The sequence below is a fragment of the Metopolophium dirhodum genome, chromosome 1, assembly GCF_019925205.1.
Source record: "Metopolophium dirhodum isolate CAU chromosome 1, ASM1992520v1, whole genome shotgun sequence".
In the NCBI taxonomy this organism is placed as follows: Eukaryota; Metazoa; Arthropoda; class Insecta; order Hemiptera; family Aphididae; genus Metopolophium; species Metopolophium dirhodum.
Window position 1 is genome coordinate 30019806 of NC_083560.1, and position 25278 is coordinate 30045083.

At 26.4% G+C, this 25278-nt stretch overlaps 2 protein-coding genes, 1 long non-coding RNA gene and 1 pseudogene across 3 annotated transcripts; 2 read left to right on the top strand and 2 right to left on the bottom strand.

The window, feature by feature from the left end:
• Positions 1–2709: 2709 nt before the first annotated feature.
• Positions 2710–6336, bottom strand: LOC132937292 (lipoma-preferred partner homolog; annotated as a pseudogene).
• Positions 6337–8680: 2344 nt separating this feature from the next.
• On the bottom strand, positions 8681–9795 carry LOC132935426 (uncharacterized). Its single transcript, XR_009663248.1, has 3 exons — positions 9688–9795; positions 9264–9606; positions 8681–8817 (listed from the first exon to the last, which is right to left on the bottom strand). It is a non-coding gene; the product is annotated as an uncharacterized LOC132935426 (long non-coding RNA).
• Positions 9796–11375: 1580 nt separating this feature from the next.
• On the top strand, positions 11376–18624 carry LOC132935425 (uncharacterized). The gene is made up of 10 exons (XM_061001969.1): positions 11376–11843; positions 11916–12046; positions 12171–12328; positions 12841–12993; positions 13062–13239; positions 17551–17679; positions 17853–18026; positions 18117–18197; positions 18284–18496; positions 18554–18624. Exons 5-9 carry the CDS (start codon positions 13104–13106, stop codon positions 18481–18483), a joined length of 720 nt encoding a protein of 239 aa, XP_060857952.1. The 5' UTR covers positions 11376–11843; positions 11916–12046; positions 12171–12328; positions 12841–12993; positions 13062–13103; the 3' UTR covers positions 18484–18496; positions 18554–18624.
• Positions 18625–20716: 2092 nt separating this feature from the next.
• Positions 20717–24328, top strand: LOC132935424 (zinc finger MYM-type protein 1-like). Its single transcript, XM_061001968.1, has 8 exons — positions 20717–20838; positions 21257–21500; positions 21718–21913; positions 21972–22299; positions 22389–22644; positions 22723–22983; positions 23152–23420; positions 24173–24328. Exons 3-8 carry the CDS (start codon positions 21897–21899, stop codon positions 24188–24190), a joined length of 1149 nt encoding a protein of 382 aa, XP_060857951.1. The 5' UTR covers positions 20717–20838; positions 21257–21500; positions 21718–21896; the 3' UTR covers positions 24191–24328.
• Positions 24329–25278: the final 950 nt, after the last annotated feature.

Below are 25278 nucleotides of genomic sequence, written 5' to 3' on the forward strand. Positions count from 1 at the left end.
GATTTATGTTATTAATTTATTATAATATACTTATTGTTGATTTGTTTTATTTTAAGTTTAAATAAAACCAATGCAGGTCACATGATATTGTTGGTGAATTATTAATATTTATAAATCCCTTGGAATTGGTATACTCGAATTTTCATTGAAAATATTCGAAAGAATAATGTATAATAGTATAATCTTTGTGTGTACAAAGCACGCGTGAAAATATATTTCAAAATTATTTTTATCGTGAACATTGCGGTACTAATTTATGGATATTATATTTAATATAATATACAACAGTTTGCACTTCTATAGTTCTATTTTAATACAGCGAACCACGTATCTACCACTTGGTGGAGAATTACAAATTATAATAAAAACTTTTGTTACCTAATACCATACTTATATAATAATATATATACACACTATTACTCTTATTATTGTTATAACATTATGACATCAAAGGTACATTATTTTTAGACAGTGCTCTCCAAAATTTTGAACGTGAAATCGTGGGTGAAAAGAATGCAATTATTTTTAGGCGAAAAGAGGAAAATATTTTATCATATTATTTGGTCAAAGAGAGGACGTGGGCGAAAAGAGGAAGGTTTAATTTTTGGGTGAAATTGCGAAAGGAATACCGCCGAATTTTATATTTTACTTATATATATTAGTTTATATACTTTGTATATCGTTTTAGATTATCATCAAAAATGCAGGTTATCATTATTTTTACGTTTTGTGATCATTATATTCCTCTGAGGCTTATTCGAGTACAATGATATTATTATGTATAACGGAGAACAGATTTCATAGGCAAGACTACGGCAGTTTTAAAAACTTTTGATGCAAAACAATTTGTCAATAATAATATAACAATTGATAATATAATATCATTATAATATTATATTTTAATAACGGAAAACAAGTACATATACAGGTAGTTAAAAATAAAAAAAAAACGGGTAAGGATGTCGCTCTGCTGTACAGTATGTTACAAGTGGGTCAATGTATAATGGATTGTATGAAACTTGAATTCAATGATAATATAATATCATTGTATAAGAAAAACGATTCCGAGCGAAGATGGTTTGTCAGGGTCATAGACATATAAATTATATGTTATTACATAATATTATTTATATGTCTATGGTCTGGATATTTTATATTGTTATTTTTTTAAATAACCCGTAAGTTGAATTAATATTACAATATTATTTTTAGATTCTGAGCGGAGCTAGGAAGCTAATGGTTTTAAAATGGTGTTTTTTTTTTATCCTGTATACAACATTTCTACCAGAAGGAGTGCTTCGATTTCAACATAATATATAGTACCTTATCTTTTAGCAAATTGGATCAAGATAGTACTTTAGAGAGGTCATTTTTCAATTTTCTCTATAGTTATTAAATGTCACCGACAAATTACGAAAAACCGCTGAAAATGGGATCTTCATTTCTAACGTTTTGTCGATTACCATAGGAACGAATAAAAAATAATAATATAAATCAACTTGCATGCTATAATAATTAATAATAAGTAAAAACAATATAAATTAATATCCACACTGACAAACCGTCTACGCTCACTGCTCAGAATCGTTTTTCTTATACAATGATATTATATCATTGAATTCAAGTTTAATAAAATTTATACATTATATACAATATCATATATTTTATACATTGACCCACTTTAAGTATTTATTTAAGTAGTCACAGTTGATTTTCTGTAGGGTAAATTATTAAATGTATCACTTTTTATTTTTAAATAATGATAATTATTGTTTTCTACAATTTCAACAAAATATATTTTGTGATCTGTAAAATGAGAGTAAAAATGTGATTCATTTATTATTTCATTCACTAATTACTAAGCAATAGTAATTTTGAACGGAAATAAAGATAGGTACCCCAAATCATCCCCTAAAATTCCAGTCAATCAAATTCATATTCTCAATACAATAATTTTAATTTATATTCATAAAACAAATGTGAAAAGTAGCATAACCATTCAGTCATAAATATGTACTTATGATATAAAAGTAAAAATAAAATTTTCTAATTTTTACATCGTAAATGAAGTCGTTTAGAGTCTCATATAAAATATTTCCTATTTTTTTAAAATATATAATCATAAAGACAGTTTTATTAAAATATTGTTAATTATTCAAAAGTTCATACTTACCATTTAGAACTTAGAATAATATAGAATCAATCTACTGAGTGTTATGAATAGTTAAATTTCTGCTACACTGCTACTATTGTAACCATGTTAGTATGTTATGTTAAAATTAATTAAATTATTTATCTGAAGAATCACTGTAGTTCTTGTAATTCAAAAACAAATAATTGTAAATACATGACAATTTCGCTGAATGTTTATATTCTCATTTCCTTTACACCATTAAATTTTGAAAATATTTCGACTTTTTTTGAGCTATTTATGGGCATTGTCAGTTTTCAATTGTTTTGGTTTTATTTTCTACAATTGTCAATAAAATATTATTTGTTTGGTAAAAAAGCGTGAAAATGTAATATAAAACTCTGATATATTGTTATAAAAGTAGTTGAAAAATATTAAAAATACAATTTTTGTTTATAAGCATTCAAAGTTCAAATTTTGACAAAATGTATCAAATTTAAAATTTAATAATTATAAAATGTTCAATTTTTATATCTAAGAATTGAACATTTAAAACAAGGTTCCACGTAAATAGGTTATATATAAATAACTTTGTTCACAATTATATCATCAAATATACTTAGATATATCATACAAATGAGCTGCGGAACAACGTCCAAGATTGTCTAATCGTTTTGAGTCGGCTACTGTTAACGCCATTGTGCATACAGTCGCAGAAACTGTCTAGAGTGGGGTATGTATGCGTGAATTTGACTGACTTTTGTACACCCCCCAGTACGCTCTTATTTGGAATACAGTATAGCGTTACTTAAAGCTCGGTAACCATGGTTGATGTTAAAGCTTGAACTCTTCTAGCATTACAACTTTTGCACAATACATGGACACATGGTCATCTAATAAATAACATCCTCTACCTTCTGCTTCTGATCCTAATAAAGTACCACAATCCTAGAAAAATAAGTTGACAAATTTATGGAAAATAAAATAAAATTGAATCAAAAATAATTTAAGATATTTTTTTAACTGACTTCACATTTGTAACATTGCACATGGAAGCTTCGGTCCAATGCAACAAATCTGAAATCTAACTGTTTCATCTTGACCACGCTCTGGCTTAATAGGGAATTGGCACACACTGCATTTTGGAGCAAATTTCCTAAAGACAAAAATTGTGTTTATAGTAACATCAAATATTTTTTAATGGTTATATTATGTACTTTAAAGTAATGGTAATACATATTTAACATCTTCACAATTAGGTACTATTTAACTATTTTATTTTCATACAGAATTTGATGACAATATGAAAAATATTCATACTATTAAATGTTTTAATCTAGTAGTAACATTTTGTTATAAACATTACATATTGATTAGCTATATTTTATACAACTAGTTTATACGAACATATCTATGTTTTTTGATCTTAATAATATTAATAGTAAATGATATTGATTTTTCAAATCATAATCAATAATTATTATATACCTAATACAACACTTTTACTTTTATTTTATTGGTCGAACAATATCAACAATCCAATGATCAGCCCACTTATTAAATATTCAGTTATACTTATAATTTTGATTATTTATTATTAATGTGTGCATAGCATACAAAATGCCTTACTTGTGAAAGTCATCAATTCAATAAATTTGATTGGCTGAATCGATGGTGAAGGGTATACCATCCAATACATCGGAAACAGTGAGGATGATATGGGCAACTTGTGGCTCTCAGGATTCTATTCAAAATTGGTATTTACAAACTGAACATTTTTCTAGTGTATCCTGAATATAATACAAAGTAAATGTGAACATATTTATTTTAATTGCTATCAAATACAATTATTATATTTTAATAGCATTAATACATTTTACTTAGATATAATAATAATAATACATTAACACCAGTAAATAAAAAATATTATTTTTTATGAAACTAAAGAATGTAAAATTTTAAACATTAAGGAAAATAATAATGATGATAAAAATGCAGAAAATCTTGTTAATTACATTATAAATATTAATTTGTTTCAATACATACATTTGATGATAATTAACGGTTTATTTAGGTAAAAAAACATAGGTGCCTTGTGTGTAATACCTACCTAATTATTATAATAATATTAAAAATAGTGTGAACGCTGAATGGCTGAATTGACTCATAAAAATAGTTTGAAATCATTGTCTAACAGAATTTTTTTGTTAAAAAATATCCGCATCATTTATTTATACACAAGTGTATTTATGTATAATTTATACTAGGAGACAGTAAAAAAAAAATGCAAATACAGTTGTTTATCATACTTAACAAGTCGAAAATGATTCTTACAACAATTTGTTGAAAATAATTAACTTTTAAGTACCTATTTAAAGATTTTGTGATCACTCAATGTTAATTTAATATAAAATATTACAAGACTACATAGTAAAGTATTATATTAAAAACAGTAATAACTAATATAATGGTAACTGTAGGTACATGTTATAATATAGACTTATAAAAATCTTTTTGTCACGCCTGCACCGTAAGTTTGGGTTTTAATAGCGGTTGAAGATAGCGATTGAAGCATTGGAAAGCGTTATTTTCCCGTCCAGCAGGCGGTAAAGTGAAAATCCCAAAAATTGCTGAGTGCACATTTCACGCTCGTATACCCTGCACAAACAGACACTGAAATGTATACCACGGTCGTCAGTTTTTAAAAAACATAAACTTTTTGTTACATCTTATAATTATATTATGATGTTATGTGATGCTTAAAATAAATAAAACCAAATCGTTTCTTTCGTGAAATATTGTATAATTATTGTCTAGTTGTTGCATAGATCCCTGAATTACCTTTGCCGTGACCGATGAATGCAGAGGCGTAACAAAAAATAGTATGTGTGGCTCGTGCGGGAAGGCAATTTTAGTCTTGGGCAAAATGGTCTGAAGATAGCTAATTTCCCGCCCTTGCCACACAATATACTATTATAAGTCTATGGTTATAATCAAATTAATACTTACCAAATAACCCTCTTCGCAGTATGGTTTATTATCAATGTGATGAAATGGTTTTTCTTCCAATTGATCTCCACAATGGGTACAGGTTAACATTTTATATGATTAATATTACCCATTGCTGTACACCCAAGAACTTCTTCCATTACTTTTTCATTGCATTTAGAGCAATTCCCTAAATATATATGATAAAATGATTATTTTTATTATTAATTGAAATTATTAACTCTTAAATGTAAATAATAATATTATAGATTATAAAAAAATACTTATAATATAAAGAACTTGCATTACTGTCCAAACTTTTTTTACCATCATTGACGGACATTGAATTTACGAGGAGATCAGTTAAAGAATCAACTTTGATTTCTTGTTAACTTGAAATAATGGACTGTGAAAGACTGCTCATTGAGTATTTAGGTGGTGGACGGACAGCACTAATAGGCTCATAGATTAATTCATACATTTTTAAAAGAAGTAATAATAATAATTAAAATACAAATAATTAATTAAGTGATACCTATCTTATTGTTTATTCACCTGAGAAGAAGAATTATCAAAATCTTTTGCATCATCTTCGTAACTAACTGCCTTTTGAAGTTCAGAGTAACTAGAACTTACTGGAAACGGAGGGCTGTGTATGTTATCTTTACCTATTTTAAATAAATATAATAAATAATCATAATTAAATTTAAAAAATGTATAAATAATTACAAACATAATGCTTTTAGATTGTAATATAATGGATAAAGTCGGTTTGCCTGTTTCAGCAATGTTAGAATATATGTTGTTAGATTTCTCATAGTAGTTCACATTGCTATAAATGCCTTGGGAAAGTTGTGGCATTTTATTTGTTACTGTATTGTAGTAAGTGGGTTCATTCTGTATAGTCAACTCTTCACTCTTGTACTTTACTCCAGAAACATTGGCATATAATGGACTCCACGGTTTTTTGGACATATTTCTAAAATTATAATTGTATAAACTAAAAATATTATTTGTGGAATTCGATGACAATGGAACGAATGATAAATTAATAATGAAATTGTTTTGTTGTTGATCGTTATTCTTACCTGGAAGATGCCCTGATTACGGTCTCCTGCTTAAAATTATTAAATTTTGAACACATTGACGGATCGAGTAATCGAGTATCGATCGATTGCAACCAATTATTTTTTGAATGTATATAGTATGGAAATGTAATATTGGTATTAGGTAGGTACTTAAAATTTAATAATGTAAGATTGGATTACGATATAATATTATAATATTAATATTTATTAACAATAATAATATTTGATAACAGAATGATATCCCTAGACCTATAAACATATAATGATAGACCTATATCCATATTATTATCATATTATTATCCGTGGATATTTGGTATGGAGTGGTATCGTCGTTATCACGGCTAAGTCCTCGTAATAACGGTTTTCCAGTACTAATTTTTCATTTACCAAGTACGAATTTAAATTCTCGCAAACACAATTTAATAACGATATTTTTTGTTCATTGAATATATAAATGTGTGCAAAAAAAGTAGATAAAAAACGTGTTACAAAATATAATATTTCGGCAAATAAATTTACATGTATGACAAAAGTTTAAAAATGTACTATAGTAATACTATGGTTGTCGGCGAATAAGCGTCGTTGCAATTTGGCGGCGTTGATGCGAATTTGACGACGTTCGTCGGAAAATTAAAGAAGGAGCGTGAGTGCAGCAAAAGCTACATCGGTTGGAGGTAACGTCGTGGAGGTGATCCAAGGTTTTTAGATTATAGCCGTGTTGTGGGATGCAATTAACGTGCCAACTCACACATTTTTATATAATAGTATAGAAGTCTGTGTGCCAACCATAGACAGACATAGTGCCAACTTTTAGGTTTTGAAAAAAAGTGTACACTAATAATTAATGTAATGTCTGGGGAAAGTGTAAGCCGTAAGGAGTGTGAACCGGATCTGTTTTCAAAGGGATGACACTAGTGCTACCTACGACTATATACTACCACGACATTGTATTACTCAGAAAAATTATTTTCATTGTCAACCATAATACTGATCCGATATCAATTACTTCGAACATAAACTATACCGATATTATATTTAATTACTCCGAATAATGAGTAAAATACATATACCTATAAGCTAATGGACAGCGCTTAGAGAGAGATGTCAGGGGTACGATATAGAGTAAAAGAGAAAAGAGAACATGAGGGAAATATAGTATTAGTTTCATACGCCAATGATTACCAACATATAATACAAACATATAATATTATTGGTCTTTATTTTGTCTGTAGACCATTTAGTTTCAAAAACATAACAATCAATAGGAAAAAAAATGTTGTTGTATAGATACTGATTATTATTATTATATTTGAAGCTTTGCTCAGAATCATTTTTCTGAAGAAATAATTTATCATTTCTTTAAAATTCAATACATCAACCATTCAACCATGCCTATCCTATCCGAGGAGCAAAGAAGACTCTGAATACCAAGACATATCTTAAAAATCTTGAATTACGTCCGAAATTTTAATCCTTCAATTACTTAAGTTCACTATAATAAAGTACTGAGCTTTGCTCAGGCCTAACAATTATTTACTGAATGCAATGAATTATCTTTCTTCTACCACAAATATCTTACGGGTTTTATTTTCATCAGAAGTACAAAATCATCAATGAGTCTGCTCTAAAATTCAATAATAATCATTTTATTGATTAGGTATACAAAAATAGCAAACAAATCAACATGTTTGTTTTAATCTTAAAAAAATACTGACCATATTACTATTAATAAGTTATTACTTATAATAACTAAAAGTAAGTATAATTAATGTTATGGGGCAAGGATAGGCAACTGGCGGCCCGCGTACCATTTTTCGCTGGCCCGTGATATATTTAAGGATAATTTAGTTTATAAAATTATAAAATGTTAAGATTTTTCTGTATTTTATTTTATTATATTTATAAAATTATTAAAATCGATATAATGTTTATTGTAAAACGTAGATATAAACTTATCTAGTCTTGAACTATTAAATGTAAATAATATTATCTTAGATCATATACTGTATATGATCTAAGAATATTATATTATTTATAGGGGTATAGTTAACATTAAGTTTTTTTTTTTTGCTTCTATGTTCTTTGGCCCACTATATTTTTGCACATTCAAAATTGGCACTCTAGTAGAATTGAGTTGTCCATCCCTGTTATAGGGTAATAGCAGGTTCTTAGTTACCTATTATTTTTAATAAATACTTTGGCGAGTTTATTCAATATCAAGATTGTACAGAATTACTTTTATTTAAGAATTTTATACAATACTATAATTTGTTCAGTTGTAAGTATAGTTATAAAAATCTAATACTCATTACACATTTACTGAGTAAATAAGTTTATTATACTATACATAAATTGTATACCTATTTTATATTTAATATATAAAAAAAGGAATATAAAGAAAATAGTACATACAGTTTATTGTATGCTGATAAAATAAACAATAAATATACAATGCAGTAAAATAAAACAGTATTTATTTATGATTAGCATAAATTATAATAATTAGATTCAATAGTTGCCGTTTATAAATATGTCTTAATACATAATCTTCGATACAACTATGGGCACAATGTTTTGAATCAGAGTTTCGAAAATTCCTTCTTCTAGATTCTATAATAACACATAAAATAAAACTCATTGTAAACGGGTGTAAACTCTTAAATTAAATATAATACAGCATCTTAATTGAAAAAAATAATATTAATAAATACATTAAATCTAGAAAATAAATATATATAAATAGCAGTGGCGGCTCGTGGGTGCTGGTCAACTGGGTGTGACTTTAAGTATAATAGCAGTAGCCGGTAGTCATAGGTATAACAAATTATTTAAATATACGAAAATATACATCTTACTAGTCGCAGGGCACAGCAGAAAATGGAAATTAAATTTTAAATAATAATAATAGCGATTAGCAACCGACAATGCAGTTAATTTTAAAAATAAATTACCCAATATAGTAATATCATGGTAATATATAAATATTTTACTGTATGGACGACGCTGCCGGTCGTGCAAACCCGTACATAACATTAAAGCTTAAACAATAAACGTACCCGCACGCACACGATTGCAGCACCTCGTTTATACATGTGTATTCAGAATATTGGTCGGACGACGCTGCCAGTTGTCCAAACACAGCTCGTGTGAACATGCGTACCCATATGCTCCTGGTATCTGGGAGAAACAAATATAATAGACAAATGTATTATAATTTATAACTATTTTATTATTTAAAAATTTGCATTTTTAATAAAAAATGAAAAACTAAGAATATGATACAATTAATTTTTTTTCGTTTAATTAATTTTATTAGAAGGTGCGATCGTCCCATCGTCCAAACCATGAGCTGCCGTGTCGTTTGTGTCGTGATAATCAAATGTTTTGAAGGCTACAGTACTGAAATATTCACAAAAAAAGCAAAATAGTATGTATAAATGCTTATACATTGAAATAACCAAAATACATTTTTGTATTTACCTTCTTGGTTTTTTGAAACAAATCTAAAGCTCACATAGGCATCTCTAAGACCTCTAAACAAAATGAAATATGTGTTTCTTGTTAGTTGAACTATAAGATTTGACCACCTACAGTTTATAAATAAAACAAAATTTAGATTTGGCAAATATATTTATACAATGATTATTTGTTATACTATATCAAGCATGTTATGTTTAATTATATCATACTTAAGTAGCTACTCTTTTATTATTTTAACATTTGAGTTGTTCTTTACCATTATTTCAGATTTTGTTTGCAAAAGTAATGGAATTAGTTCAAGTGATACATGATAGGTAGTTGTTATAATTATAATTCCATCAAACAACTCTTAAAATAAATAAGTAAGAATTTTACAATAAGTATTTTTATTACATAAAAATGTTATTTTTCTTACCAGTATATAATATGTTTGTAATATTTGAATGCATTAATTCATACAAATAGGTAATAAATCATCAATTTGATTTTTTTTTTGCTAGTGAATAACCTGAAAAAAAATAATTCAGAAAAATTTAGATTAAACTAGAATAACAGTAGGTAATTGTCGCAATATTGTAAACATTTTTAAAATGTTAACAATTTAAATACATACATGTAAGTCAAGAATTTAATCTAAGAATTAAGTAATTAAGTGTAAAATATGCAGAGTGCAGATAAGTTATACATTTTTTTTTTGTGTCATTAATATAATAATTTTTAACATACAAAAATATTTTTTACTATTTCCTATCCCAATAGCAACATAATGAAGGAACGGCATACATTTAGCTAGCACGATGGAAACATATTAAGTAAATTTAACATTTTGCTGTCTACTCTAATAAAATGTACTAATATTGATTATTGATCATTAGTTTCTTGAAATAAAATGATTCAACGAGTATAAAAAAACTATAAAAGATTATAAAAAATCAAATTACAGCAATGAATGAAAGATTTAATACAAATTTAACAATCCAATACATTATATAAATATCTATATAATCAATGATTCCAGTGTAATACAATTTATAATTATTATTATAATATAAGCGCATTATAAATTTTGTAATAACCATCATCAGTGAAATATTTGCACATGCTATCAGTACCTAATTTAGTATTGACATTTCAACTATAATATGGAATATGCAACTTACATATTTTCTTAAAACAATAAATTAATCCAACCAAAATTATTCCAGGACACTTACTATAAATTTTCCACAGTTAAAAATGATTTATTTCGTTACGCACCAAAGTAAATTTATGACGGTAACTCGGAACATCTGAATTGTGAATATATTCAGGAATTAGCACATCGTAATTCATATTAAATAGGTACTTCGTTTACTAAATCGCAAACAAAATTAAAACACCAAACACGCCAGTCAGTCACCACAGGCCACGGCCAAACTCCAAGATTTTCAGTTTTATACACGGACCAAGATATAATGGACTGGAAACGACAAGGCAGGCGGGTGATGGGGGACGGCCCGCAAAAGGTTCCGTTTTATTTAGCGTCACATTTTATATCTTAGTCCGTGTTTTATACAGACGGCGCTGTAAACTCTCAATTATGAATGCAACCCGCGCATTTGCCTCCTGAACATACTTTCGAGGCCACTGATAATCTGCTCGTTCCCAGTCCATTATATCTTAGTCCTTGGTTTTATATTTTAATATTATCATCTATAATAATATACTAATATCACAGTACAAGATTTTACAGTTTTCAATGATATTAAGAATATCGGAGTAGTTTGATCAACAATCGTAGTTGTAACCCATAGACCTATATAATCGGAGAACTTGTATTCGTAGCATTCGACATTCGGAACAATATTATGTTCGAAACATTATTTTATCGTAGCAGTTGTAGTAGCCCGTTTTCAAAACAAACGTTTTTGGTGTAGATTAATCAGCTGCAGAATCGCAACTATTCGCTGATAAGAAATGATAACAATCACCTACACCGTCTACACCTGCACTTTAGTAAGTTGGTGTGAAAAGTATACACGCTTAACTCACACTATTTCAAAACAAGCGGTATGTATGCTGACACTTTTCTAAAACAAACGCTTCAGTGTACACTTTATGTCAAAACGAACAGAGTCAATGCCGAAATCCAGATGAAACCTAACCTCAAGTACAGTGTAATGTTCAAGTATTTAATATAAAAGTTCTAAACCAACAATCAGTTTAATAATTTTATTAATATTTTATAGAAACTGCAGGAAGTACAACATAATTTTAAACGCCTAGATCATGTTTTAACGAATCTCGGAATTCTTCAATGGATCATTTTCATCAAAATGATGATAATGTAAGAGCGGTGGTACCTGCAGTATCTTCAATGGTTAGTATAGCATACAATATTTATTATTTATTTGCCCATCCATACAAAGTTAAAATAATATGTGTATTGATATTTTATGTTTACATATAATTATTTTATTAATTGTATGTATTTATGTATGTAGATATTAAAATACAATCGTAAGATAAAATTAATAATAAAATTGTGACGTTACATCAAGTATCAATTCAAAATTATGTAACATTTTCGCGTCCTAGGCCATTAATGAATGCTATTCATATGATGGGAAATGTAAACTTTTCTCCAAATGCATTGTCAATGGTAATAGTTGTGTATTATTTTTTTAGTATTGTACACCACTCATCAGTTAATGTTTTTAAAATTACTTATGATATATTATACTATATAGCGATGTAACTGTTTATTTTGTACTTATATATTTTAATGATATATTTTAGCTAATTGGAAAACATTTAAATTGAATTATGGGGTTTTTGATTTGGTTAAATATTCAAATTTACTATTATTTTTATATTTTATTAATTATATTATATTTAGTAGAGTAATATTCAATTAATTTTAATTCTGATATGCATAATTAAATTACCGATAGGTATGCATTTATCAATATACTTTTGAGCTATGAGTCTTTAAAATACTTTTGGTTGAGTAACGAAAAAAGTAATAATTCATTAAGTAATTAATTTTAATTTGGGTTTGTTAAAATTAGAATTGATTCAATTCAATCCACTTTTATTAAATGTTTTTTAATTTAAAATAAATACATAAAATAATTATTGTTAGTAAGTAAGTATTTGTGTGACATTTTTCAGAGTTCATTAATGCCTGTTTCAACGCCACCAAACTATACTTTTTCAAAATCTAATGAACAATTAACTGAAGAAGTTATACATCCATATGTTAATAAAACCTTTATGGATTTGGATAATTCCAATGCATAGATTCATAATCAAAATCCAACATCGGTATGTCTTATCCCAACAAATATATTATAATACAGACTAAAGGTTTAAATAAATAAATTTAATTGTAGGTTTCATCACTAACAGGCACTTCTTTTGAAGAGACTCAACCTATGTCTACAATACAAAATATAATTGCTGAAAATTCATATGATGAAGTATCAAATTTAAATAGTACCCTACTTACTGCTTCTAAAATATCAGGATTAAATCAAAAGACCAGTCTTGAAGAATGTGATACAGTTCAAAGTAATTATGTAAACATTTTAAGTTAAATTAAGTTAGGTTTTATTTAATAAAACAGTACCTTTTAAGATTTTGAATGATCCTACCTATTGAACATACCTAAATACATTTTTATTAAATAGGTACTTAGTCTTATTTAGGTTTGTAAAGTTAAATTATTGAATCTGTAGTTACACTTGTAGTGTAAAACAAAAACTAAAAACATTTTCCAAGTTTGCAACTTTTTGTTTTTCCTTAAACATTTTTAATTTGTTTTTCAATATTATTCACGTCATATTATTTACATTGCTTATATTTGTATTTAATTAATATACTTACTATTTAATTAGATGTTTTAAAAAAACCACATAAATACTTTGATGCAGAATTTGAAATGATTGTTCAAGGATGGTTTCGTTCTGCAAAAACCTGTTTTTATAGGGAAAATCAATCCAATTCATAAAATTAATGTAATTGATTTTACCAAAAATATGTAGATATCTGCTACACTTTAATGTATATGTTACAGTAAAAGTACAAATAGCGGTAAAACCTAGGATTTATCAGTAAATCCTAGATTTTGCCGACTGCTGAAGTCCGAATCTCGGACATTTACCGATTGATTTCGGTAAAACCTATGTTACACAAAATAGTTTAGTCAGAGAATGATTTTTGTAGTTTGGACTTTTACAAACGTATGTGTCTTATATAATTAAAGGGCCACATTTGAATGTTGAACATAAATAAATATTAAATTAAGAACCATAAAGATAGGTATTTCAAGAAGGAGGAACCTATATTACACCCTATTATCTACCCTATTAATAAAGATTCGAATCTACCCCATGCCAAAATAGTCAATAATAATCGTAATATCAATTTTAATAATTATAAATAATGTATGTACATTAGATATATTATTAGGCAACATTATTTTGAATAGGTATATTTAATTCTAAACTTAAGATTTTTTTCAAATTTTCGAATTTTCCCTGCATTCAAATTTGCCCCACTCTCCCCTACATTTTATACATATTTTATAATTAATACATTTTTAGGGATTAAACAATTTCTATATGAAGCAATGTTTAGTATTAAAATTAAAATGGGATTAGCTAATTAAATTATTCCAAAAAATGTATTGCCAGGACTGCAAACAGAAGTACGTTTGAACTCATAGAACAAAAAGGTATTTTATAATATTTTATCTGGTAAATCAGTCTAATCAGAGAACATTCCGGTAAACATAATACATAACATAAAATATATTAGACAATATAGACTTTATTCTGTACCACAGAAGTCAACAAACGCAAATCCAATTTTTTAAATTTTGAGTTAGTTATATAATCAGAATATGCTTTTTGTGATCTTTTTAAAGATATTAAAACGTAAGTCCTATATACAATAAATACATAGATAGCAAGAAGTATACTAACTTAAGTCCTAAATTATGATAGGAGTATAGAAACTTATGTCCAGCGCGATACATAAGAAAAGTAATACAAAATAATATTTTTGATATAATTGTAAGTCCATTGCAACAAACATTTTTGTTTTGTCTCTCAAGCTTTCTACATACTACAGGTTCATTCATAAACGCTGAATCAGTTAAATATTTGATACATTTTTTAATCAATGTTACAATAAAACATATTAAATCAAACCATATCAAAATCAACAAATTATTCCTTTAATATATAAAAATTAATGAGATAAATGGAAATATTTTTATTAAAGTTTATATGTTTTTAATACATTGTAAGTTGAATATAGCATAAAGAAATATATTATCTTATAATAATTATTATATAAAAGATTTAACAATACATCAATATTCAATATAAATTATTACAGTACAAACAAAATTTTAAATCAAAATAATATTAAATTGTCAAAAATTAATACATTTTAATGACATGCATTTTGTAAACACAAAATAAATTTAGAGTAAGGAAATATATCTTATACTAAAAATTATTATACTAATGATTTAATGATACATCAATATAAATTATTATAGTACAAGTAAAATTTTAAATCAAGATAATATTAAATGAATTTGCCTGTATTAATAATATGCATTTTGCATACAAAAAATTAATTTTAAAAAGGATGGATAATATTGAATATTTACCTATAAATCAATACTTATTCATTAATTATGTCATCATTACCAACTTGGCAGTTAAAAAATAAACGAAATAATCGCAACCTCCACTGGTCTATTATATTGACGAGTATCATAGAATCTGACATTCCACTGTGTTTGATAGCAGCATTCAGAAAGTTATTCATGCTATGCAGTTTTTTATCTTCTTGGTATAAGTCAAATACAAAAATAACATGTTCTAATAATTGAACAACACTGGACAATACTTTCTTTGGATTTTCTTGTACAAACCTGAACAAAATTGTATTTAAGATTAATACTTTAAGCATTGATACTACTTTATGATACATTTTATATTTGCACTGTGTAATCATATACTGTTGCAATAATTTGGTATTTACTATAATACAAATTAATTATTAATTCAATTGTTTATTATTTTTCATAACTCATAATATTTAGTTATCACCGTGTTTCATCTTTCGTACTCGTGTTTTCTACTGTGTGTCCGTATAGTGTACTTAAGTGTAATACTATTATATAGTCGGTGTTTTTTGTAATATTGACAATTGTCTATTTTAAATCTTTACCATATTTTGTCAAATTAAAGGTAAATTCCTAGCTATTTTGATACAAGTTGCTCTACTTCTAAACGCTGGTTCTTACATTAATAGTACCTTGACCGATGCTGATAGATATTTGGAAAGAATTACAACTTTTGATATGCATTAATTAATGTTTAGATTAGTATCATGTGTAATTATAGTTCATTATTACAATTAATACAACTAAAATTGAATCAGATTCTTAAAGATGTATGGATACCACCAGCTACATTTCCATTTCCATTAATTAATTGTAATGCCAAAAGAGGCTTGATATTCAAACACCATTGGTTGAATGCTTATAAATGGCTGGCCTATTCTGAAAAATACCAAGAGGCATTTTAAAAAAACTGTGTTGTTTTCTCAAAAAATGGTGGTATTGGTGGTCAAAAATTATGAACCCTTGTGTTGGAGGCTTTTATTAACCACAAAAAATCTATTATGTATATTTATAAACATATTTATTGAAAATGTTATTTACAATTTTTCAATATTTTGATAGGTGTTTAAGAAACATGCAAATTTGGAATACCATAAACTGCATTATTGAAATCTGATAACTTTTAGATTCTGAGGGAAGCGATAAATGTATTGATTTTACAATGATGTGTGTTTTTTTTTATTTTTCTTTTGTGTCTGTCATCATCTTTTAGGACAGTAAAAGTGCTTGAAATTTTCTTCAACAGTAACTTTTCTGATAGAAAAGTGAATCAAGTTGGTACTATGGGGGTCAAAAGTAAAAAACTCTCAGTAGTTTTCAAACGCGATGTGAAAAACAAAAGAAAAATTAAGGGAAAACGGGAATTTTACGCAAAATCTGTTTTCGAGAAAATCGATTTTGGTTTTTGGTGCAACTCTAAAACAAATGACCGTAAGTACATGAAATGTTGACTGAATGTTTATATTAGAATTTTCTATACACCATAACATTTCCAAATATTTTGACTTATTTTGAGCTGTTTACGGACATTTTCAGTTTCCATTTTTTTTTCTATAAATATCAATAACATTTTATCTGTTGTGTAAAAAAGCTTAAAAATTTAATAGAAGGCTCCTAGGTGATTGTTTCAAAGGCAGATGAAAAAAAATAAAAATCCTTCGTTACAGTTTTTATTTATAAGCATTTAAAGTTCAAATCTTGACAAAATACGGGAAAATCACGAAAATTAGCAAATTATTTTGAGTTGATAATTCATAAAAAATTTTCTTTTTATATCTAAGATTTGAAAATGTAATACAAATGTCTACAAGAAAGTCAAATTAAATTTTTATGAGCGTTTGAAATTCATATTTTTACAATATTTGATATTCACTCGATATCTTATGAAACGATTTTCTTATTTTGTTGTAATTAAAAAACGTATGACTGTAGTACTTGAAATTTTCACTGAATGTTTGGTATTCACAAAAAAAAAACACTTGTGCATGGCCAAAAAAACCACATAATCCAAAAAAATTAATTGAGCAATGTAGTATACCAAACAAAATGGAATACGTATATTTAGAGGCAAGAGAAATGAGCTCAGGAATAGGTAACCATTGAAAAATAATAATTGTATATTTAGAAATATTATGTACAATATAATATCCAATCATACGATTTTTACATTTGTTTAGAATCTTTATTAATTGCAAGACAAAAGGCTAAGAAAGCTATGTTCATATCTGATCTTGATGACGATGATAATGTTAAACCTAATAAAATAAAAAAACTTAAATCATCAATTGAATGCCCCGTTTTTTCAGGTAATATATTAATTTATAATAAACTATAATATTATTTATTTATATAATATAGTGTATCAACTAGGTATACTAGTAGAATATATTTAATTTGCAAGCAATAATGTATACAATTTGCATTTAAATTATTACCTAAAATAAATTGTAGTACAATATGTGTGATTTATTATTTACAGAAAATTATATTGACCCTGATCAAATATCTGAAACAGTTGATTATATTCCTGAACGTGATAATAAGAATGACAATTATAGACAATCAACTTCATATGTGAAGTCTGTTTTTGATAAATCACCTGTGAAAATGAATAATGGTTGGTCACCATCTCCTCTCAAATCTGCTGCTAAAGGTAACTTATATTAACTAAAATTAATACTAATAAGCATTGAAAAATAAATTGTCTAAATTGTAAACTTTGTCTTTGATTAACATTTAATAGATCAGCTAAGAAGTGCATCCAAGGAGCAGATATCATTCAAAGAAATAGATTCATGTACTAAAAAAGTTATATCTACTACAGGTACCTATTTTCCAAAATATTTAAAACATATATGTACCCAAACTGTACAAATAATTTTATAATATTACAGTTGATTTTCTTTTCAGTTTCAAGGAAACTTAAATTTGGTGATAAAGAAAAACCATGTAAATATATTATTGTGATATTATATTTCTATGATATAATACCTCTGGGTACCTTGTACAGCTTTTTAAATTTTAAATTTACTGATTACAATAATAATATTGTTAATTTTAACATTCTGTCGGACGAAGAAACTTTTGATACATCAGTTATAAAAAATTAAGTGTCTCCTGATAGTAAGTGTATTAGAATTATAGCTAGTAATAAAGATTATTTTTGTTATTTCGTTTTAGTTACAAAAAAAGTTACGCATGATCATACAATACAAACATCATCAGAATTAAACACTAGCAATAGAGAAAAAGTAATGACATGCAAGAATCATATATTCATTAAATTAGTTTAATCAACTATAAGGTACCTGGATATATTTTTATATTTGATTTACAGAAAAACCAAGTTGATTTTAACATCCTGTCTGAAGAAGATACTTTGAAAATGCCAATAAGTATAAAAAAAAAAGAGTTGTCTCATCCTGGTAGGCTTATGAGTATGATTTGATATCAACGAGGTTTTAATAATATTAATTTTGTTTACTCTTGTTTCTAGTTATAAGTAATCTGCAGGTTACACGTCATCAGATACTACAATCATCTACAGAATCAAATACTGCTGGCGATCAAGAAAAAAGTAAAAACCCAAGAATGTAGTTATATAACCACGGCTTTAGACAATCTATACTAAAACCATGGTTATATATTATTAGTTAAATATTTTTTATATGCAAAAATATTTTATATAATGAATTTAAAATTTTTTTAGGTAGTACACCATTAAAAATCACTAGTAGCGGTTCTCAAATCAGTCATTCGAGTGTTGAAAATAGTAAGTATATAGCGTATATAATACTATACAATTGTTACTTTTACTGGGATAAAAGAGTATTAATATATTATACAGTTAAAATAAGTACCTATATCATCATAAATAATTTAGCTTAAGCAAAATATGTATATAGGTACTCTGTTGTTAATACTCTAAGTATCATATTATATAACAAACAGTTGTGCATATTATTATATATATTTAAATGTTATATGTATAATACTGTATAGTTATTCATAGGCGCACATAGGGGGGTGCTTGGGGGTGCTTAGCACCCCCAGGTTTAAAATTAGCACCCCCAGTTTCCTGTAAAATTTATTTCAGTAATCCACCAATAATTTGTAAATTATTATGGTTTATTGAGTTGGATATTTTTTTTTTCCATTATAATTATAAATATCTATTTAAATAGACAATAATATTATAGTTCATGAATTCACAGTATTGTATGATTGCACATATTTTTTGTCTAAACATTAAACAATAAACAGCAATCATAATATTATAGGAAATCATATTATCATTTATCTAATCTTACTTTATATTCTTATTATTATCTACTGTTCACGGTTGGCTAGACAGTCGTGGCTACGAAATTATGTTCTATTTATAACTTTGGTTATCACTTGGTTTTTACTAATATTTAAACAGTGGATTACACTGAACCGTTTGCGGAATAACAAATATTATTACCAATCATATATCCGATATGATTCATTGGCCATAGTTGTTTACATTTTATATGCTTGATTTTTTATTCAAAGTCTATTTTGTATTGTTATTTGTTAATTACCCAACATAATATTATAATCATTTTGGTATTTTTAATAAAAGAACGAAGCCGAATCCAAAAGTTTTGGACGAACCGGCACAATTAAGTAAACAGAGTAACAACGAAGAACTTGTTGATGATCCTCTGTTAAGTACAAATATTACAGTAAGTAAAAATTATAAATATTTCTTATATCAATTAAATATTATAAACTTATATATTATTATTTAAATAATGATAGGCACAGAATAGATTTAATCTATTCTGTGGTATACCTATATTAGTATATTACATTAGGTACTAGGAGTCTAGGCACCTTTTTTTGTAGGTACCTATACCTATGTGTATTATATTTTTGGTTCATTACCTACTTAATTAGTTACAAAGTGATCAGTCTGCACAATGTACGAGTACTACACTTATTTCAATTCCCATTGATGTCACAAATTACTTGGGTGATTTACAAACCGGACCTGTACGTCCCAAATTACAGGTAAGAATTATAATTGTATTTAATAAATATTAAATAATTAGCTAATTAAAAATTAAATTTAAAAATATTTAAAACTTTTACCTACCTACTGAAAATATAATTTGTTGTAAAAATACACTTATATTAAATAATTAAAGTATATTTATTTGATTGTAATACATTGTTGTGTTACTTTTTCTGTTATTTAATATAACCAAATAACCAATTGTATCTAATTACCTAAATTATTTTATTTAAAATAGGCATATCCCATGACAAAATTTGGAAAACAAAAACGGTCATTTGGTTGTTCATACTTCCAACAGTATGAGTGGTTGGAATATAGCCTTAAAATAGATGCCGTATTTTGTTTTTGTTGCAGAGTATTTGGCAAATCTGAAGATACTTTAGATACTTGGGTGACAATTGGTTTTTCTAACTGGCAAAAAGTAAGATTTTTGTACTTTTATAGTTTATTCCTTTATGATGTGTTTGTTTGTCATTACTTGACTAATAACTATAAAAAAAAATATAATAACTATACTAAAAACTATATAATATTATTGTGATTTACAGTTTTTTAAAAAAAACAATCTACTTATAATTATTTATATTTCAATGAATTGATGAAATAAGTACTAATACTATATTTATCTAATACAATATTATGTAAGTTAAGTTAGGTATTACTTATGAATAATTAATCATTCATCTTTAATAATAAATATAGACTATAGACTATAGTATTAACTATTAGTACATAATATGTTTATATTAGTTTTAATTAATATTACCAATATTGATTAGTATTTAAATAGAAATATTTGAATATTTTTCATGTTTATAACCTAATACTTTGTTTTATAGCTATATGAAAAACTAAAAAAACACAACACATCCCTGTGTCAACTGACGTGCGTTGCTAAATTAGCATCATATAATTTAAGTCTTAAATCTGGATCAGTTTTGTCGAATTTATCTTCTGGACATCAAGAACAGATTAAAAAAAATCGTACATACATATTACATTTGATTGATATAGTATTATACTTGGGAAAACAGGGTAGTGCCTTTAGAGGCCATTTAGAAGACACTGAATCTTTAAATCAAGGTATGTATAAAACAGTCATACTGCAGATATAATATAGATAAACTGTACCTATTATATTTTCTTATATGATACACATATCTTATTCATTCGCGTAAGAAAAAATCTTTGATAAATACAATTTTCACTTTTAATAATTATAAAACAAATTATGCATATATATTATGTATACTATAATATTTTTGTATGTATAAAACTATAAACATTTGTTATTGTTTAGGGAATTTTAAGGAATTATGCAACCTTTATGAAAAATCAGTACCAGATTTCCATTTGATTTATAAACAACCTATAAGCTACACTAGTTGGAGAATTCAAGAACAGTTAATTGAACTATGTGCTAATCATATTAATGAAACTATTTTAAATGAAATTTCTATAACTGGTTTTTTTGCTATTATGTGTGATGAAGCTAGGTGAGTATTAAGTAAAAATGTTAAATATTTAATGTCAATATAATTATAACTATTTTAGAATCCACAAAGAAGAACAGCTTTCAATATGTGTTCGCTATGCAGTTGAAATGGAAGTGTATGAGCGATTTTTAGGCTTTGTGGACGTGTCAAAAGGACAAAATGCAAACAATATTGTTGAAGCTATATACGCATATTTTGAGGGACAAAAAATATCCATACAAAATGTCAACATTGTAGCACAGTCCTATGACGGTGCTAGCGTTATGTCGGGGAACATGAATGGCGTTCAAGCTAAAATAAAAGAGCAACATCCTGCTGCAGTATACACTCACTGTATGGCTCACCGCCTAAATTTAGTGGTTGTTGACACATGCAAAAGCATTAAGGTTTGTTATTTGTAATAAATAATTATAACTATAATATATGTCTTCAATTTGAGACTTAATTTTAAATGTTTGTTTGTTTATGTGGACAGAGTGCTCAGGCTGCATTTAATATATTGGAAGCAGTGTATGTACACTTGTCAAGACCATCAAAAAATACTAAATTAATAGAAATTCAAAAAAAAATGGGTCTATCTAAGAGTACAACTGTTATATGGGTATGTGATACTCGATGGGTATGCCGGTACAAAAACTGTGAATCTATTATAAATAATTTTGAAAGTATTGTTAAAGCACTTAAAGAGGAAGTTGAAGATCAGGCAGACAAAGATGTTGCTCAAGCAATAGGTTAATATTTTTAATTTTATAAGAATAATATTTTCTAACAAATTGACAATGACATGCTTAACGATTATTACTTTCCAGGCATTTTAAGTTCAATAACAAAAAAAAACTTTATTGTTATAATTTTCATTCTATATGATGTACTTTGCATCATTAATATCTTGAGCAATCAGCTTCAAAATAAAAAAGCTACACTGGGAAATTCTGGGAAAATTATTAAAGGTGTTATTGCTTCATTTAAACATCTGCGTTCTGATGAGGCTTTTGATAAATTTTGGCAAAAGGTTCAAGATTTTGCAAATAAAAATAATATACTATTGACAATTCTATCCACAAACGAAGGTTAGTTCTTTATTATTTATTTGGATTATATATTATTGCTTTATTTAATAATACTGTATGTTTATAAAATAAAATAAAATAAAACATACATTTAAAATGTCAGTACCTAAGTCTTTATAATGAAATAGGTATTATTAAAAAAATATTTATGTATGTATCTGACTATAGTGTCCAAAGAAAAACAAACTCGCAAACGTCGTGAACCAGCCAAACTTCAAGATTATGCCCTGAGTCATCGAACAGGAGCAGAGTCTGAAAATAACACTTCAAACACTATTGAATATTGGCGTACAACAGTTTATTTAAGAATAATTGATGCAATAATTATAAATTTAGAAAAACGTTTTTCGGAAGAAAGCTTAGAGCTGGCCGAATCTGTGGACAACTTTTTTAACTTGGATGAACAAAATAGTTTGTGTTTTATAAACACTTATAAGGTATATTTGATAAAAAATAACTAACTATTTAAAATATTTATTGCATGGTCAAATCTTTTGAAATAATATTAGTATATAAATCTGTTTATGTATATCAGGATATTTTGAAAATATCAACAACTAGTTTATCAGCAGAAATACTGGTCTTAAAGAATAGCCTACCAGCCAACTTTGTATTTGAAGACTTGAAAAATCAATGTCATAAAAGTTCGTTTCCAAATGTCTATAAACTAGTTCAAGTGGGAATGACAATTCCAATTTCTTCTTCAACGTGTGAACGCTCCTTCTCAGCCATGCGTAGATTGAAAAACTGGTTACGCACCAGTATGGGCCAAGAAAGATTTACTAAACTATCTACGCTTAGCATTGAGAGAGATCTTACCAATAAAATAGATGGGGAAATTATATTGCAAAAATTTGCATTATCAAACAAGAAATTAAATCTTGTTTAACATTAATAATTAATGATTACATATTATCATATTATAACTTATAATATAATTACATTTAAATATTTGTTTTTATTTTAAATACAAATTTATAATCATTGCAATGTAGTTATTATAGTATTAGGGGTGGGGGGGGGTGTGGGGGCAAAGCCCCCCACGGACCTGTGTACCATAAATTATTCCAGCACCCCCTAAATTCACACCCTATGTGCGCCTATGTAGTTATTTATTACCTACCTTCTATTATAATATTTTATGATTGATTATACTTATGACTTATCCAATTGATAATTTTTTATATAGGTACTCAAAAAATGTTAAAATCTTTATTGAGGAATATGGTATATCTTCAAACTGATATTAAACATATAAGTATGATACAAATTGAAATTCTCTCTAATCTAGAGTATACAACAAATAACATAAAAGACAGCATTAATAAGACATGTTCATCAAATGATGAATTCCTAGCAGATGATTTCAACTGGCCAATAAATGACATGCTATATCTTGAAGTTATTGAAGAAAAAATAAATGACAAAAATATACGTAACTATTTGGTAAGGCAAATAATTAATTTACATTTTTTATACATACTTAAATAATCTTAATACAATTATATATTTTAGGTAAATGATTTGTCAAATTTAGGAGGCAACAGTGTAAAATCAATTATTAAAAGGATATTATATAAACTGTTTACTGACAACTTATTATCTAATTTTTCAATGACTGGTAAAAAAAGAAAAAAAAAAATTTCCAAACTGAATTTATGTTCAGTTATTTTTGGTAAAAATAATATTTAAATTGTAGTTTTTAGTTCATAGGATCACCTTTATTTATAACTCCAGTTACATATTTTTATTTGTTTATAGATGCAGTAAAAAATCAAAAAAAGGGAAAGCATGTTGACCAAAATGAGATGGAAGAAAGGATTAAATACCATTTGGCTCAAGCACCATTTAGTGTTAAAAGAGTTAACAATAAACTAGTGAAAATCAATAAAAAAATTAATTTGTTTTTATTACTTTTAATATTGTCTTTAAAGTATCCAGAGTCTGGACCATTATATGTACAGTATACAATAATTAATGCATTTATTGATGTGTTATTCCTAATTTATAATAATTTATAATTATAATAAATGGTTCATATAATAAACATATAATTAACTATAATTGTGTGTATTCCTATATTTAAATTTTAAGTAAAATGTAAAGATATGTATACAATGTAGTATAGTGTATTGTTATATTGATAATACTATATTCTATATTTCCAATATAATATTCAAATACATATAGTAAAAAATACATTATCTGAGTTTTATACAATATTTAAAATATAATATTGTTTGGGTATGGGTATTGAAAAGCAATTAAATAATTAATTTAACAAAACAGATTGTT